At 34.2% G+C, this 18,631-nt stretch overlaps 1 protein-coding gene across 1 annotated transcript in view; it reads left to right on the forward strand.

The window, feature by feature from the left end:
• LOC126778417 (rho guanine nucleotide exchange factor 11) overlaps window positions 1–18,631 on the forward strand; it is a 177,013-nt gene that overhangs the window by 141,963 nt on the left and 16,419 nt on the right. The window contains exons 19-20 of the mRNA XM_050501919.1: window positions 3,707–3,809; window positions 5,143–5,268. Of these exons, the coding sequence (XP_050357876.1) occupies window positions 3,707–3,809; window positions 5,143–5,268 (229 nt within the window). The remainder of the gene's footprint in view (window positions 1–3,706; window positions 3,810–5,142; window positions 5,269–18,631) is intronic.

The raw sequence follows: 18,631 nt of genomic DNA on the forward strand, positions 1-18,631 counted from the left end.
TTGAACTTTTTTCGTAACAGCCTGTGAATGTCCCACTGCTGGGCTAAAGGCCTCCTCTCCTCTTTTTGAGGAGAAGGTTTGGACCTTATTCCACCACGCTGCTCCAATGCGGGTTGGTAGAATTCACATGTGGCAGAGTTTCAGTGAAATTAGACACATGCAGGTTTCCTCACGATGTTTTCCTTCACCGTAAAGCACGAGATGAATTACAATCGCAAATTAAGCACATGAAAATTCAGTGGTGCTTGCCCGGGTTTGAACCCACGATCATCGGTTAAGATTCACGCGTTCTTACCACAGGGCCATCTCGGCTTTTTTTTTAAAACTTTTTTACAAATACAAAATAACAATAATGATAGTTGTTGTTTAATTAACATAAGTAATGAGTATCATATGAAAGCTGCACTTAATTTTGTTTTTTTTTTTCTATTATGTGTAGGATTTGTTGTAACGGGCTAATGAAAAATTATACTCAAGCATATTAAAAATAAACAAAAAAACACCGACTGCTTTAAATCAATGAATTTATATAGACCGTGTCACACGGATTGATGTTTCTAGCGATACTCCGTGGATCCAAATATGTTTATATATTTAAAAGTTATGGTGGAATAAAGAAACTCACATACATACATAAAAGCTGAAAACATTGTAATCTTTTTTGGGCAGAACGAACGGAACAGGGTTGTTTTTAAAAGATTGTGTGAAAAAAAACAGTATTATATGTCGTATGACAATATATGTAAATGTATCTACGTCTAGATTATAATTACTAATGTACTATACATTTACAATTAAAATTTATTTCAAGATTAATTATTTTAAAGTTTCAATAGCTGAAAGAGAAGCGTAAGGTGTCGCAGGTTCGACCCTAAATACCTCCAAAATGTATGTTGTTAGTATTTTTTTATATAATATTAAGTTGATTTTTACTTCGCATTGAGAATTGTCCGTTATCAATTGTAAATGTTATTATAAGTTACATAATGTTTAACCTAGATGGTATAACATTCGAATCCACTAACACAATGCGATCACGTCCGTTACCAAGAACTCATAATAAATTCGTAGCTCAAACGTCGTTTGAGCTATGAGTAGGATTCATATTTATTAATGTGACAATGGCAAGTCTTGATTGGGAAATAGGTTGCTAACTTCGCATTGGAAAGCGGTCAAAGAATAATAGTACAAGGGTCAACTAATTTTTGAAACAAACGTCAATTCGATAATGTTCTTGCCCTGTTACCCGTTGAACGGCTCAGCCTTCTTCTCAGAGCGCTACGGTAGCATGCGAAAGCGATTCCGTGGCGCTCCTCGTTATGACGGAAAGTGTACCGCTGGTTTTTAGTGGGTATTCCGATATTCGGGGCGCACTCGGCGAGCCCCACGTACCCCCCTGTTCCCGTGGGGGAAACGCGTAAGGCGTTTTTCCAGCGTTAAAAAAAGGGTCAACATTCTTTTCTGTTTAATCTATTTGTGCTGCGCGAAGTCGATGACGGTCGACTTCCGATGTTTTTCTTCTTATTGTAATGTCAGAAATAAAGCTTTCAATAAATATTAGAGAGTAACACTGCGAGTATTTTTCTTTAAATATAATTAATTTTTAAATGTTTAATATTTGACATCGCATCCGATCTTTTGTTTTGTATTTCATACAAACGTAGTACGTAATAATTTTTTTATTTTAACAATTTTTTTTTTTAAATAGTCATTATATTAATGAACTAAATAAGTGTTATATCATCTTATATCTATCTATTATCTCTTGGTTATAGTAAATCGCGCATTAATAAGAGGCAATGTAATTAGTATTTAATGATGTTTCTATCAAGCGCTACCTAAATCTGTCGATGACACCTGTTCATTATCCTTTGCATATATATCTATAATGTATCCATAGTATATACAATTAAATGTATTTGTAAAGTATTTAATTATGTATTTCTAAAATGTTATCCAAATAATTTCATCTTTATAGTCAATGTATTGTATAGCTTGTTAATATTAAAGCGTTTGTGCTAAGAATGATTAAAACGCTGCGCAGGAGTGAGATCATCGCTAAACACGTTCTTTATAATGCTAACTACGATACTGTATTGTCCTCTTGCGTTTGTTCAGTACTAATATCAATAATTGTTAATATTTTTTAATCGTTTCTGTAAATAATGTGTAGATTGTCGTTTATTTATTTGGCTTGGTGGTAGGGCTTGGTGCAAGGCCGTCGGGAAGGTTGGGTGGTACCTATCATCAGATATTTTGCCGTCTAACAGCAATACTTAGTACTGTTGCGTTCCGGTTTGAATGATAGGTGAGCCAGTATATCTACAGGCACAAGCGACATAATATCTTAGGTCCCATTGTTGGTGGCGCATTGGCGATGTAATGAATGCTTAATACTTCTTACATCGTCAATATCTATGGACAGTGGTGAACACTTACCATCAGATGACCCATTTGCCCATCCACCTACCTGTACTATATAAAAAAGATGATCTTTAAATCACTGGTAGGTTAAAATTTCAATTTATTATACATTTTATATATCACGATATCGAAATGTATGGTTAAGCGTTTGTCAACAGGAAACTGTTACATTACTCGGGATCAAATATGTAAAATGTTGTCCAATTATATAACACTGTACGTTGTAAATACATATACGTATGTGATTTTTGTTATCAAATGCTAACGCGTATAGGTTGGTAACGATTACGGCTATGTGTTGTTTTTTCGTTGTCGTTCTGAACGAAGACGTCGAGCTCATCAGTGCTCACACTCCTGTGCCTCGGGCACAGCTTAAATCGTTGCTCCTGTGCCTGCACACTTTTGGTTCGTGTTGCAATTGCTATCCATCCATCTATGCCGGATTATGAGTGCGAGGTAATAGGTGTCTGTGTTTGCGCACACACCTGTGCACTATAATATATCTGAAATCGATCATGAGAACATCATCATTTAAATAAAATTAAATTAATATGTACAGACACCGATACGTTACAATTGAATTATACGTACATACTATTCTCGTATCCTCGCACAGGATTATGACGCGTCGATTGTGGCTCATCCCGTAACAGGATAGAGCGGTCGCGATGATTCATCTCCCGCCGTGGTTGCGCCGAGTTTCCGACGTTTTTGTAACATTCGATTGTTTTTAATTACTCGTCGTCGCTATTATATGTTTCATTGCAATTAAGTTTCATTAAAATTGCAGCGTTTGAAATGTAAGATATTGTCGGTTTAATAGGAAACAATTTGTGTTTGTGAACTAATGATTGGACTCCTTGTTCGTAAACTTTGAACACAATATTGTAAGTCCGTAAAAGTCTCACTGCGCAAAAGCGTTATATAATTTTAAGAATGTTATTGGAGCCTACCCGCCTCGCTATTCCTCTGCGAGTTGGTGGATACATATGTGATATAATTTCATCCGACACATGCAGTATTCCTCACTATATTTTCTACATCCCCGACGCAGGGACGTGTTATATTTAATACTGAATATGACACACCAAAACTAAGTGTCGTTTATCGGATTTGAACCTGCAATCTTTAGTTAAACAGCATATTCTGTTTACTAGGCCATATCGGCTAAATATACTTTAGTAATTATAAGTCGTATACACATTAAATTAAATGAGACAACATCGAAATGTATTAACAGATACAAAGCAATTCTAAGTTTCCTTTGTATTTTTGTTTTCAGGAGAATCGAGACGAGAGGGATCGACCGAGGAGCCGACAGCGCCAGAACTAGACGTCGACACCAACGACACCAACACCAAGGAGAACGAAACGAAAGAACACAGGTCAGTAGTTAGTGCGTATGTCATAAACAAACATATAAAAGATGTCAATTGGGATAGATTATGAAACTGACCTAAGGTCTTGTTCTGTAGTAGAGTCTTTGTAACTGTAATTATAAGAAATGGTCACGACATAGACTACTAAACTTATATAGTTAAAGTAAAGAAACAGCCAGTAAGTGTTCCACTTCTGGGTGAATGCGATCCCTTGGGTTGGGGAGAGGATTTGGAGCTTGATCTACCACGACAAGTTAATGAGCAAATTTAGTCGTCGACGCAACCCGGTTTGTTTACGATCTTATCTTCCGAGCAAGAGAGTAATTATAATTAGTGTGCATGTACATGTCTGTTTGTCCTGAGTCTGAGTATAATTATCTATATAAGTATGAATTTACAAAAGAAAAGTAATATATGTAGTATATCAGTTGTCTGGTTTCCATAGTACAAGCTCTGCTAAATTTGGGATCAGATGGCCGTGTGTGAATAATGTCCCAGGATATTATTATTATTACTATAAGCACTACATATTATTCTAGCTGCTTTGCCTTGTATATAAATATAAAAAAAAAACATATATTTCATCAATGTTATTGTGATTTGGTATATGTACTACACTAGCGCCACCTCTGTAAAGTGTAAAAACTGATGCAGTTTCTCTCATTGCCGCTAGGTGGCAGGTGGCGTTAACCAGCTTAAAAACTGTACGCATAGATGGCTTTTATTTTTAACACAGTGTCGTAGTTCCATTGGATTCGGTTTGTTTTTGTTTCATTGAAAAAGTGTGGCTACTTGCCACTGGATGGCGTGGATACCTCAATCCGTGGATTTACGTGGGTCCGTGGATTAGATGATATTGGAGAGTGCTCGATGGCTCTTTTCAAACTGATTGAGCCATCTCCATTCCTTTATCGGACTACTAGGCGCAGGCAAAAGTTTCATCCATACGTTGTTGACATACCCAAAAGTCGAACTAAACGGTTTGATAGCTCGTTTTTGGTGAGAGTCGCCAAGATTTGGAACGACCTGCCTGGGTCTATTTTTTCTGATAAGTTGAACTCTGGAGCCTTTAAGAGTAGAGTGAACAGGTTTCTTTTGGATGGGCGTGTACCACCTTCGTCTTCATCTACACTTTCCATCAGGTGAGATGGAAGACAAACGCCTATTCCATTACAACGATATAAAAAAAAATATATACCTAAAAAATATTATTTTATTTTATATATAATCATACATTTATTTAGTTGCATTAAGTTGTATGTAATAATGAATGCACAAATTGATAATCTTGGCCATAATTATTCGGATATAAATTAACATAAAACCACTTCTACACCAGTTGGAAAGGCGCGAATGCATCTCGCGGCGTAAACCGCGCGGAGAGCTGTCGCGAGCGCGACGCACCAAGACGGGGCAAGCATCGCAACGCGTCCGATCCGAACCGGCTCACTGCTCATCCTAACCAGTAAGTACATTTGTATTTTCGAAATTTACTACATAATTTCTTTTTAGCAATGTCTTAACTTCATAACTATATCAAAAAAAATAATAATATAATCTCTTAAAAAACTTTTTGTGTGTGCATATATAGGTATATAAAATAGGTATATTAACTTTTTAAATAAGATGACAATATTTTTTTAAACTGCAGATAATATAATGACTATAAAGCTTAAGATGGGATAATAATTTTAAAACTGTAACATTGCGATGATTTATCACCATGAAAATATTCTTATCGACAACTTTACAATAATTCGTTTTTTTTTTGAAATAAGAAATAATACGAAATACTTCAAAGAACTTTTTCGAATATTATAATAACGCCATGTGTCGTCGGAAATATAAAAAATTGAAATCGTAGATAATTTTCTTATTAAAATAATGCGATTTAGTTTCGACTTCCACGCTCATAATTTAAAACGTTCTCTCTGTTACTTTATAAAAATAAATCAATTTGATTGTACACATTATTATTTCCTGTTATCAAAATAAGTACATATCTAACTGTCAACTTATTATTATTTAGATTTGTAATGAAATTTTTATGAAGTTTTGTAAATATTCTGTAAATTTTCATAAATTCGTTCGTTTGAATTAATTATAATTTGAATTATAATGCCTCCTGATGAAAGTAAACCAATCAATTTTAATGGAATATAGCAGGTTCAAATTTTATGTTGTTATTTTTGTAAAACCTCTTGAGTATTCTTTAGACATTTTACTATAATATTATATATTCGAGTCCTCTTGAATAAGAAAGCTTATTAACTGTAGAATACTTAACGATAGTACTCGTCTTATTGTATTAATAAAAATCTATTTTTTGAATAAAAATACAAATTATCGTATTAATTTGTATATAAGAATTACATTTATCAGACATTCTTTAAAGTCTTTAGCTAGAAATACATGCATTATATGTTCGGATTGAAGATATTTTCTCTTATTTTTACTATGACCAAAACTAATTCAGTACTGCCTAGACATAAGAACGACGTAAGTAAAATTTAAAACAGGAATTTTAAGCTTTATTTTATACAAAATACGTTACATAATAGCATATCTGAAGACTAGAATAGTTTAACTATTTTAAAACAATTTAATTTATTTTGTATTTTTGTTAAAATACAGTTTATCTTTATATATTAAATCAAAACACTAGTTTTAAGATAAATCCATTTGAATTTGAACTTTAAATCTTTCGCTTTAAAGCCTAATTTCAATTAAATTTAAGTATAGAACTAATTGCATTCCCGAGTGTTATATTGACTTATTTAATGACCAATTTACGAAGACCCTTCGTTTTAACATAAATATATGGAGAGTGAGGCGTAAATTTAGATTGTTTAAACCAAATACGACCTTGTTCTATAGAATTTAAGATTCACTTTGTCTTACCCCATCATCGTTTTTCCAGCCATTATAATTTGAGCCTTAGTATCATCATTAATACAGTCGTTGAGAGGTCTTGCTGCAACCGGCCTAGTAAGATCTCTCATATTTTTCACTTTACACGTAATTGAGGGTTCAGGGTAAGTAGTCGTAGCGTGGTCCTGAAAGGTTTGATTTTCAGTTTCAGACGCGATACAGCACGAAGTGGACATTTGTGTGGAAATTCGTTTTATGAAAACGTTTCCCTTTGTGTTGGACAAGATTTTAGTGTTACAGTGATTTTTAACTTTAGTTTTTCTTATTATACAAAGTGTTTACATTCAGCAATATTATTTGTTTTCTTTTTATTATTAATTTTTCGCTTTGGTTTCGGTAAGATGTATCACATGAATGGTTTTACTTCAAGTAGATTTCAGGTCATAAATGTTTTTATCTAGTTGAAATGAGTTTTCTCTTCAGTAATTTATGACATAATTCATTTTGAATTATTTCATCCGGTTTGATGGAAATAGTACGTGGCACGGCGATATATGTAGATACTATATTGTAGCGTTATGATTCTGAAAATGTATAGTATCCAAATAATAGGTTAAATATGTGTTCCATTCGCATTTGTATAAGCCTTCGCAATTCGAATAGAGTATATGTTTTATGTTAGTTTACATATATATCCGCGAGAGTATTATATACATATGTCGCGAACCGTTCATTGTACATATATATATATATATATATATATATACATATATACATTTACATATACATTTGTTAATTGCTAGCGGTTATCATTCGCTTTAGTTTCTTATGATCTATATATCGGTTTAATTCACGAAATCAACGTCGAATCTTTATACTTGATTTTTGATTATTAATAATGTTATAGTTTAGGTTCGGAAAAAAATACTTCAAATGGTATTAGAAGAACCGACGAAATCAAGCATGTTTTATTTTCTAGTATTTGTCTCCACAAGCTATGCTTATGCTTAATTTGTGTTTATAATTCATCTCGTGCTTGACGGTGAAGGAAAACATCGTGAGGAAACCTGCATGTGTCTAATTTCACTGAAATTCTGCCACATGTGTATTCCACCAAATCGCATCGGAGCAGCGAATAATCTCCAAACCTTCTCCTTAAAAAGGGAGACGAGGCCTTAGCCCAGCAGTGGGACATTTACAGGCTGTTACTGGTTACTGGTACTGGTCTCCACAAGAATATGATATTTATTGTAACCGTTCGTTAGGCTCGGTTGAAATTAAATAACCCATATGAGTGTTAGCTAGCGCAATGAAAGAGATTCGATTATGCTTTACTCGCGTAGGCTCTTAAAATCGTGTAATCCTATTTTGGTTTTAGTCACATGTCATACATAATATAATAAGGTATGTATGTTAGCTGTTGGATTACTAAATAAGTAAATAAGGTATTTTTGAATCTTTATTTTAAATGTAATGCTACTGATTCGGTATATTGATCCGGAAAATTACTCAAATAATATTCTTTTTAACTTATTAAATTACATACGTATTTTATACTTCTTATATATATGTATATAAATAGACTGCCTCGTTGGTCTAGTGGCTTGATATAAGGCCGCAGACCCGGAGGTCCTGGGTTCAATTCCCAGGTCGGGCCAATAAAAAGTTATTGGGTTTTTCTGTCAGAAAAATTCTGCCTGGAGTGTGGAAGTTGAAAGTGTGTACACTCCCGTGCCTCGGAAATCACGTAAAGCCGTTGGTCCTGCGCCTGAACTCTTTCCGGTCGTGTCGGATTGCCATCCCATCGGATTATGAGAGTTAGGGAATAGAGAGTGCACCTGTGTTTGCGCACATGCTTGTGCACTATAATATCTCCTGCGTAGTTGGGTAATCTCTCTTGAGATTGGCCGCCGTGGCCGAAATCGGTCTGGAGGACATTATTATTATATATGTATATATAAAACGAGGTATATTACATCGTATTCATCGTGGAAATTCTACTGCTTCTTAATATGGTACATATTCAATTTCAATTTCTGTAAACTATGTATAGAGAAAGCGAGATGGCATAGTGGTAAGAACGCGTGAATCTTAACCGATGATCGTGGGTTCAAACCGGGCTAGCACCACTGATTTTTCATGTGCTTAATTTGTGATTATAATTTATCTCGTGTTTGACGGTGAAGGAAAACATCGTGAGGAAACCTGCATGTGTCTAATTTGACTGAAATTCTGCCACATGTGTATTCCACCAAATCGCATCGGAGCAGCGAATAATCTCCAAACCTTCTCCTTAAAAAGGGAGAGGAGGCCTTAGCCCAGCAGTGGGACACTTACAGGCTGTTACTATATATATAATACATAATACACTGAATATCGTTCGTATTTCTTACCGTATGTAAGTAAGATGCACTGACAATGGTCGATCGTGGCGACTTTTTCAAACAACAAACATTCTCTATCCACACGCACACAAGACGGACAGACGTATGTAGTTATAATGTATGTCTTGTATAGAAAATATACTGTATATCAAGTAGTCCTAATAGTGTTCGTTGTTAAACAAAAAAATCAGACAAGAATAGATAATGAATCTCATTCTCACTAATTTAGTGAAATAGTTTAATTAAAGTTCTTAAAAAAAATATTTAAAATGTAATGTGAAATATGCATTTTGTGCTTGGAACACGAAATTTGATTACGATATTTTTTTTTTAGAGAATAGGAAGGCGGACGAGCATATGGGCCACCTGATGGTAAGTGGTCACCAACGCCAACAGACATTGGCATTCTAAGAAATATTAACCATCGCTTACATAGCCAATGATCCACCAACCTTGGGAACTAAGATTTTATGTCCCTTGTGCCTGTAATTACACTGGCTCACTCACCTTCAAACCGGAACACAACAATATAAAGTACTGCTGTTTTGCGGTAGAATATCTGATGAGTGGGTGTTACCATACCAGACGAGCTTGCACAAAGCCCTACCACCAGTGATATTGATTTAGAATTTTTGCGAATCCGAGTTAATGTTACAATTGTGCTTCATTAAATATCAATTTTTGTCACCGTTGTCATCCCTTACACGTTGTATTTGCGTTGTAGCCGTTTCCCGCTTGTCAAACTCCTATTCCGTGACATAATCAACTTCTGTATTGAATTTCCATCTAAATTTCGTCTCGTTGATTACGCTTAATCGATTGTGTAGCGAAAACATAAATATTCATATGCGTAATATAAGTACGTTGTAACTTTTTAATCATTTAACAATTTTAAACTAAGTATGAATAAGTGGTAGGTATATACAAAATAAAATATGATTAATCATCGTTTATTTATTTATGTATTTTTAAATTCTCATTATGATTGTCGGTAGGAATATTTTAAATATGATAGTAATTATTATTTTCTAAGTCGATATTTATGATGTCCTCCTCACCGTTTTCCCACATGGCGGCCCAAGTGTGGGTGGAAAGGTGCACTTTCCATTACTTGAAACTCATAATCCGATGGGGCGGAATTCAGATATGCCCAGAGAGAGTTCAAGTGTAGACCAACAGGGTAGGGCTTTACCTGCTCTCCGACGTGAGGGACTCACACTGCTAACTTTCAAATTTCAAGCCGTTTCTCTGAAAGTTTCTTAACGAGTTTGAATACTGGAGCTCGAGAAGTGATATCACATCATAAATGAAATATAAAATAATTATGACGGGTTTAAAAAGTACCAATATTTTACGTAATTAATTACTTATAATATTTAATTATTAAAAAGTAATGTTACAAGAAACAACGAGTACAGAGATGTCGTTGTTCAAAAAACCAATACCTACCATCGCACTGTAAATACAGTTTATTGTAAAATGAAACGTTCAATGCTGTTACGTGTCTACGAAGTTTAATGAAACAATGTTATCGTTGCTCGCGTTCAACGAACAAAATGTTCGCTATACAGACACCCAGACAGTCGATTTCCGTACCCGTCTGTGGAGGGTAGGGAGGTGTCGTGGTAGGGGGGGGGGATGGCGTCGTGTTGCGAGGTAGAGCTCTGCGGAGTTTACAGTGTAAATTGTTATGCGGGAAAATTGTATTTTACGTATAAATATATTCGATTGCGGTACTGTTGTTTCAGTTTGTATGCCTGAGTAGATAATATAATTATAAGCGAATGACAATTAAAGGATCCGTTTCTTAAATATAATGTTCTTCAAAATGCGCCATTGCGGGTATATTCTGTAAGAACACACTTCGTATCTAAATCTTGAAATGTTGAAAAACGACTCACGCTATTTTGATGCGTGTATTGGGTGACATTTCAAGGATTTATCTCTTTCTGTCATCATTGATTTGACATTCGAAAGAAGAAGACACAACATCTATGTTTTAAAACTCATACATACCGCAATATTAGAATATGGTATTCTCCTGTATAAGATAAAAATTTCGGACGCGGGAATATTTCATTTGATCATAATCTAATATTAGAAATCACGTATAATTTGAAATGAATGTATTTAAAATATGTAATAATGGATATCGCGGGCGTAATGTGTTTGATACAACTGTGGGCACTAAAGACGCATCGTAAATTTTATGGATACTATACGAAACCGATTGTTGGGAAGTGTAATCGTTTATCGATTGGAATATCTAGGAACTGATTTAGAGTCTGAAAATATTGAGCGTACGTCATGCATTTCTGCATCGTGATGGCGTGGGAGCGGTGACTGTGAATTCTTCTGTGAAAATATTCGAAATTGAAACAATGATATTTGTAATTTAATATGTTGCTGTTCTACGTTGCGTCGTCGCATAATATTTTTATTATTCGTTCGGTAGTTAAGTCTTGATGGGATTAAATTTAAAGCGCTTGCAAGTGTGTCGATTTGGATTTTGAACAATATTTTTTTTATTTATTATCTTGCCAGTGTCGTTATTGTTTGTTCATTAGCGATTTATATTATTTTAGTCAAAATAAAAAAGTGATTATATTGACAAATAAATAGACGAAATTGTAGTGTTTAGATAATACAGAAATTTTAACTTTATCATTAGTATTACACCAACCCGCTATAGTGCATGATGGATGAAGCTCCGAAGTTAACACCCTCTTAACAAGAGTGCCCCTTTTTTATTAACGCTGGAAAAACGCATTATGCGTTTCCCCCACGGGAACAGTGGGGTATTTGGGGTCGGTGTCCAAGGCGCCAAGTACGCCCCGAACATCGGAATACCCACTAAAAAACCAGCGGTACCCTTTCCGTCTTAACGAGGAGCGCCATGGGATCGCTTGCGATGAATGCTTGTGAAAACAAGAGTGCCCCTTGCCCAGTCGTGAGACATTTACTGGCTGATGCTATTTCGTTTTTAGGATATCAGTCATATAAACGGTTGAACGAATTAGTGGATACACTTTTTAAATAATAAAGTAAGATAAATGTCACAAGAGTGAGATTGCGTTCATTAAAATTCATGCACTCCCGTCGGTGACGGTAATACTGGCACCGAGCCAGCACGGGAATGTCGGACTGTAAAAAAAGTTAATCGTATAGCCCCTAAATATCTCACTGCTGGGATAAGGCCTCCCCACCTTTTGAGAAGGTTTGGAGCTTATTCCACTTTGCTGCTCCAATAGTGGATACACATAAAATTTTCATCCGATACAAGCAGTAAGTATGAATTGTAAGCACAATACTAATGAACTTTCTCAACGTCGTAGTTAAACGAGAAGCAATAAAAATATATCTAATAAATATATATATATATATATATATATATATATATATATATATATATATATATATAATTCATATATATATATATATATATATATATAATTCGTATATATATATATATATATATATATATATATATATATATATATATATATATATATATACGAATTATAAAACCCCGGTGACCACCCGATTCGCAACCTCAAATCACCTAATATAAATATAACAGCGCACATAAAACTTGGTTCAAACAAACACGACTTCAATACGGCCCAGGATAAACAAACACGTGCGATTAAAAACGCGAATTTTATCGCTGAATCGTGGAAACTTACCACAGTTTTATAATAGTGATATTGTTTCGGTTGTCCGATAGTTTATCGTTGCATCACGCTCAGGTGGTTTTTTATCATGAATATATAAACTATGGAATGTTTTTCTTATTTAAATAAGAGTACGATTTTCGGTATTTTAAGATATGTGAAAATACGTCAGTGAATTTTTTCCCCCAGAACAGACAAATAGCAATAATCACAATTTTTGTATTTCGATTTGAAGGGTGAGTGAGCCAGTGTATTCCAAGCAAACACCAAAATTTAGTCTTTAATTGTTGAAGGTGTATTGACGACGTAAGGTATTGTTATTGCTCTTAGTAAAAACAACAGTTGAGAATGAGTCAGTTTTTCTATTTCCCCAGTTTTTTGTTAGCCCGTTTTTATTTATATTTATTAAAAAAATAAGTTAAATATTTATGAAATTAGAAAAAAAGAGTGAAATCTGTAGCTGTAACAAAAAGTTTTGCGTATGATTTGTTTCCGCTTCGCCTAGTAGCGCAGGTGTGTTCTCTCCTTAACACTTGAAATAACACGTAAAACAATATAATTCAAATACGTAGAAGCTCAGCAACAATATCAATTATCCGTCCCAACACAGCGCAGGCAAGAAAAAATCGGCTTTTCGCGAAAAGGGCTGGGCAGCTTTCAAACTCCGAGATACTAACTACTGATAATTATTTGACTGAAAAAACAATATCTTTTATAAGACTAACCTAAGGATGTGCCCAGGAAATATAGCTACTTTAAGGATATTTGATACCGAGCTCCTGGTCCAACGATATAAACCAAAATCAAGTCTGTATTTTTATCTTTTACATCAATTACTTTTTCATTATCTCTCTTAGTTGTTAGATCATTCAGTGAAACATTTCTGAATTATTGTAATGAAATAATAATAATATCCTTGGACATTTTTCACACACGGCCATCTGATCCCAAATTAAGCTTGTACAAAGCTTGTGCTATGGAAACCAGACAACTGATATACTACTTTTATTTTGTTAATACATAATTATATAGATAATTACATCCAGACTCAGGACAAACAGACCAATTGAAATTGTCGTCTAATTAATATCTCGATCAAACCTCGTATCCAGGTTTGCCTATTAAATTCGAGGCTACGTGTAACATAAGTATTTTCAATAATGTTTATGATATGTCTGCACGTATAAGGAAATAACTCCATTATATACATCGCAATCCCTGACTGTTATCGGTATCATCAAGCACTTTACGTAAATGTCAGTTATCAAAGAGCTTTCAGTCAGTCTAAATCCATAAAAATATAAATGAATACACATCTAAATAATACTTTGTCAGAATATTACTTTACATGAATTTTTCTGTCTATGTAAATTGTCTAACTTCCTTGTGAGGCTGTAATTCCTTCGATAGTTAAGAGCAAATCTCTGTTTGGGGTCAATACAAGTTATCAGGATTTTTTTCTTTATTATGTATATCAGCAGCAGTTTAGAGTCAGTTAAACTCAAAAAAAGCCTTGGAAACGTAAAGCACTACTGCCTCTTCGACTTACAGCCATTTCTGATCGTGTCGGAATGTAGTTCTATCGGATTATGAAAATATTTTTTTATAGATACAGCATGCACTGTGGATGTACATGTGCACATATATGTACCATTACTATGACTGCGTCTTTGGTCTAGTGGCTTGATGTAAGGCCGCAGACCCGGAGGTTCTTGGTTCAATTCCTAGGCCGGGTCAAGATTGGCCGCCGTGCCGAAATCGGTCTGGAGAACATTATTATTATTATTACCTTTACTATAATGTATCTCAAGTGCAGTGGGCTTATCCTTACGATTGGCTACCGAAGTTAGATCAAAAATTCATTAAATGGTCAATCGAAACCCTATTCGTTGCTTGCTCAACGAATACTTTACCCGTTCATATTTTATGCCTATTTACCTTAAAATAATAATAATGAAGCAACGGATGGCATCTCTCAGTTTTCCGGAGCAAATATTATGATTCATAGATATATATTTCACGCTGTCCGTGACCCAATACCGGCCTATTTCTGTACTGTGGGCCAAATGTCGAAATCCTTCGTCTCTCGTCTGATACGTTTCATTACCGACATTTTTTAAGGCAGATGGCGAATATGATTTCATATGTGTAAAAAAATTATGCATATTTGGTTTGTTCTTCCGACGATTGATACAGTCCGTTTCGATATATGTATTTGTTTATGTTTGAGTGATAAAATCCTTTACAATGTATGTATGTGTACATATGGGTGTTTAATATAAAATCTGACAGATATGGTCAGCAAAATAAGTTTTGTGTAGGGAATGTTTTAATTGATTTTTGAATGTTACAAACTTTGCGTTGATAATAATTTCGCAATATATAAAAACGAAACAGAATATTTATATAGTGCGTACATTTTTTATTTTAATGAAGCAACAATGCAAAAGCCGAGATGGCCCAGTGGCTAGAATACGGGTTTCTTAACTGAAGTTTGCGGGAAAGGACTACCTACTAGTATTCATGAGCTTTATATGTGCTTATACTTTTTTTTACTATTAATACGCCAGCGTTTGACCTTTGACTTGCCTGATGTTAAGCATCGACACGGTCTAAGATGTAGCACGCTTGCCTATAAGAAACCTGTTTATAATTCATCTCGTGTTTGGCGGTAGGAAAAATAGTGAGGTATCGAGTGAATTTCTCTCGCATGTTTAGCCGAGCTGTATTGGGCAAATTTGAAGCACCAAACTTTTCCCTCAAAAGGAGATGATACTTTAGCACAGCAATGTGACATTTTACAGTCTGCCATCACATACCACATACATTTTTACTGGACTTCCAAACAAAGTAAGATCACGTGCCGAGGCGTCGATACCGTTTGTAAATGATGTGAAGATAATTGATGCTCCTCAGTGATGCTCATAAATATATATTTCCTTCATTTCGAAACTTCCAGCGGGAAATTCCTAGTCGATGACAGCCGCTGTCACCGCTCACCCGCGCCGATGGCTCGTGCCAAATGTTTTGACGTTTTAATTTTTCATTATTTTTGTTTACGTTTATAACTCGAATAATTAAGACTAATGCATTTTTGTTTTTCCTGTTTCGAGTTTTTTTTTTAATTTGTTTAAAGTACAATCTTGAAATTCACCGACGTAATATAACTATGTATGATTGATAGGTATGTAGGTGATTAAAAAAAACGTGAAGTTTGTATTCGTTGATTTTCATATAAATAAATGTAATTTATTATTATTACATGTATAAGATATCAGTCAGAACAAGTGTTATGACTTTTTGGGGCCAATCTTCATTCTCTAACCACCGTGGTTAACAGTAACAGCCAATGAATGTCCCACTGCTGGGCTAAGGTCTCCTTTCCCTTTTCGAGGAGAAGGTTTTGGAGCTTATTCCACCACGCTGCACCAATGCGGATTGGTGGAATACAAATGTTGCAGAATTTTAGTGAAATTAGACACATGCAGGTTTTCTCACGATGTTTTCCTTTACCGTCAAGAACGAGATGTATTATAAGCACTAATTAAGCACATGAAAATTCAGTAGTGTACCATTACTCTTACCACTTTCAGTACTCCTTACCACTGGGCCATCTCGGCTTACCGTGGTTGCATTACATGAAACTTTATAAAAAGATGATTCAAAAGCGCTTATTTTATTATCAGTCTACTTGAATGAGGTATTTTGTTTTTAAATGCAGCTATTAAATCGTTTGTTATATATCTTGTTCTTATACGGGATAATATGTCTTATTAATTAATAATTTAATGTTATGTAGGTTAAAAAATTAATGACATAATAAGTACAAGGAAGCCTACAAGTGTCTTGGTTCAGTTTCAAGCGAAGCCACGTAAAGTCTAACGTATCTTATTGCATATTGCCTTAGTCTTGCAATTAGCAAGTCCATCATTATAAAACAGTTTTATAATTACTGTCTAAATGCATATCTCGGAAGGAATAACAGTAATACAGCTATTCCTATATGCCAGTGCCTAACAGTCAGCCAATATCAATTTAGGAAATTCAATGGTTCAGCTGTATGTTTCAGCCATTTGGGTCGTTGTCGTAACCACTCTTAACACAGCTGGGTAGGAAAATAGTAATAGATCTAATTGAAAAAAAAATGTTTGTAATATAATTTTACACTTTAGGATCAGGATAAGTGTCTCTAACAAACACATTAAACATAATTATTTATATCGTATCAGTATTCAGCGGAACAAATATTAATCGAATTGATATAAGAATATTTTTAAATTCATAAAAAATTTTCAATGTTTGACGATAAAATAAATAAACTCGCTTCGACCTATTCGAGTAGTGAAAAGGGCGCAGCAAATGGCAACACTGTTGGTGTTCCGTGATAGGGTTATTACAAACGGGCCGTGGTTTTATCGGAAAGGATGAGCGAGTGATAGATAATGCTAATATATTTTTTCTATGGTTGAAAATCAGACGAGCTTTCAAGCCACCTAATGTTAGATATTCCACAGCTTTTATGTATATTACTTATTTATACGATCAAATTATATAAGTAATATTTTAAAGCAGACAGCAGCAGAGAAGAGATATCTGCTTAAAACTATTTTGATTTGTATGCGGATGATAAGTTTTTGGTGTTTTATTTAATTAATCAAGACAAGTTCGTCGTTCTTTAAATATTATTCAATGACATTATATTCAACTCTTTTGTTGTAAGTACTCTTATTCATTTATTCTTTAAACCTGTTAACACAATCATACAGTATAGTAAAGCTGTTTGTCGCTAGTATAACTTATAAAAATCTATGACTCTTTTCTACCGAGACTTGCACACCAATTAAAATATATTTTTCATATAAACAACGAAATAGATAGTTATTAACTGCGCGGCGTTATTTGTACGAAATTAATATTTGAAATAAGACTTTTTGTTGTTTCACCTACTGGATTCAATCTAAACCATCCAGAGACACCCAAACACAAAAAAATCATCGTTTAAAAGTAGTAAGAAAAATCACATCTAATAAGATTAAATAAATTAATTATTTAACTTGATGTAAACATGGTACTTTGTGTTATCGATATAAAAAAAATATATGTTTGTCCAAGTATTAACGTCTTTCCAAGTTCGATTCTGAAGATGACAAATGTAACCTAACCGAGACCATTAGAACAGTTATGTATGTTAGGAGTGGCTTATTTGTGTGGCTACTGTGTACTCGGTACATACGTGCAGTATATGAGGGTTTTCTAATATGTGTGCAAGACTATATTGTGTGCATTCATAATAATGAGTATATTTATTGATGATCTTTCAGCCTATTGGTTATTGTTATTCAGCTTTTTTTCGATTCTTGGTTTTGATTTTTTTAACATATTTTAGTCTTATTATGCTTTTTGAGTATTATTTCCATTTTATTATTTAGCTTACTTGAGAACTATTTATATTTGTACATTTTATATGTACATTAAGAGGTATTTTAATAAATAGCTTTTTATTTATCAACGTTTTATGTATCAGCTTTTTATTTATCAACTTCAAGTTTATATTTCATAGACCTCGATAAATTATAGAATAATTAGAGTACTAGCTCTTAACTTTTATATTTTTACATTCGGCCTTCTTTTTATTAGATAGATAATTTAATAACGTGAAATTAAAAACACATTAAATGTTCGTATTGAAGAATATATTAACGAGGTCACTATTAATATTCAAGTCACGGTAGGTCTAAGCCTTGGCGATGAAATGCTCGTGTATCGCTTCCAATCGAACACAGGCCTGGTGGCCATTCTGTTCTTTATGTCTTAATGCTCGGTGAGGTGACCTGCCTACGTCATAGTTACGGCCATGTTAGTAGGTGCGGCCGGTTTGATACAAACAATGTACTGTAAG

Source organism: Nymphalis io, chromosome 26 (genome assembly GCF_905147045.1).
Source record: "Nymphalis io chromosome 26, ilAglIoxx1.1, whole genome shotgun sequence".
Taxonomy (NCBI): Eukaryota; Metazoa; Arthropoda; class Insecta; order Lepidoptera; family Nymphalidae; genus Nymphalis; species Nymphalis io.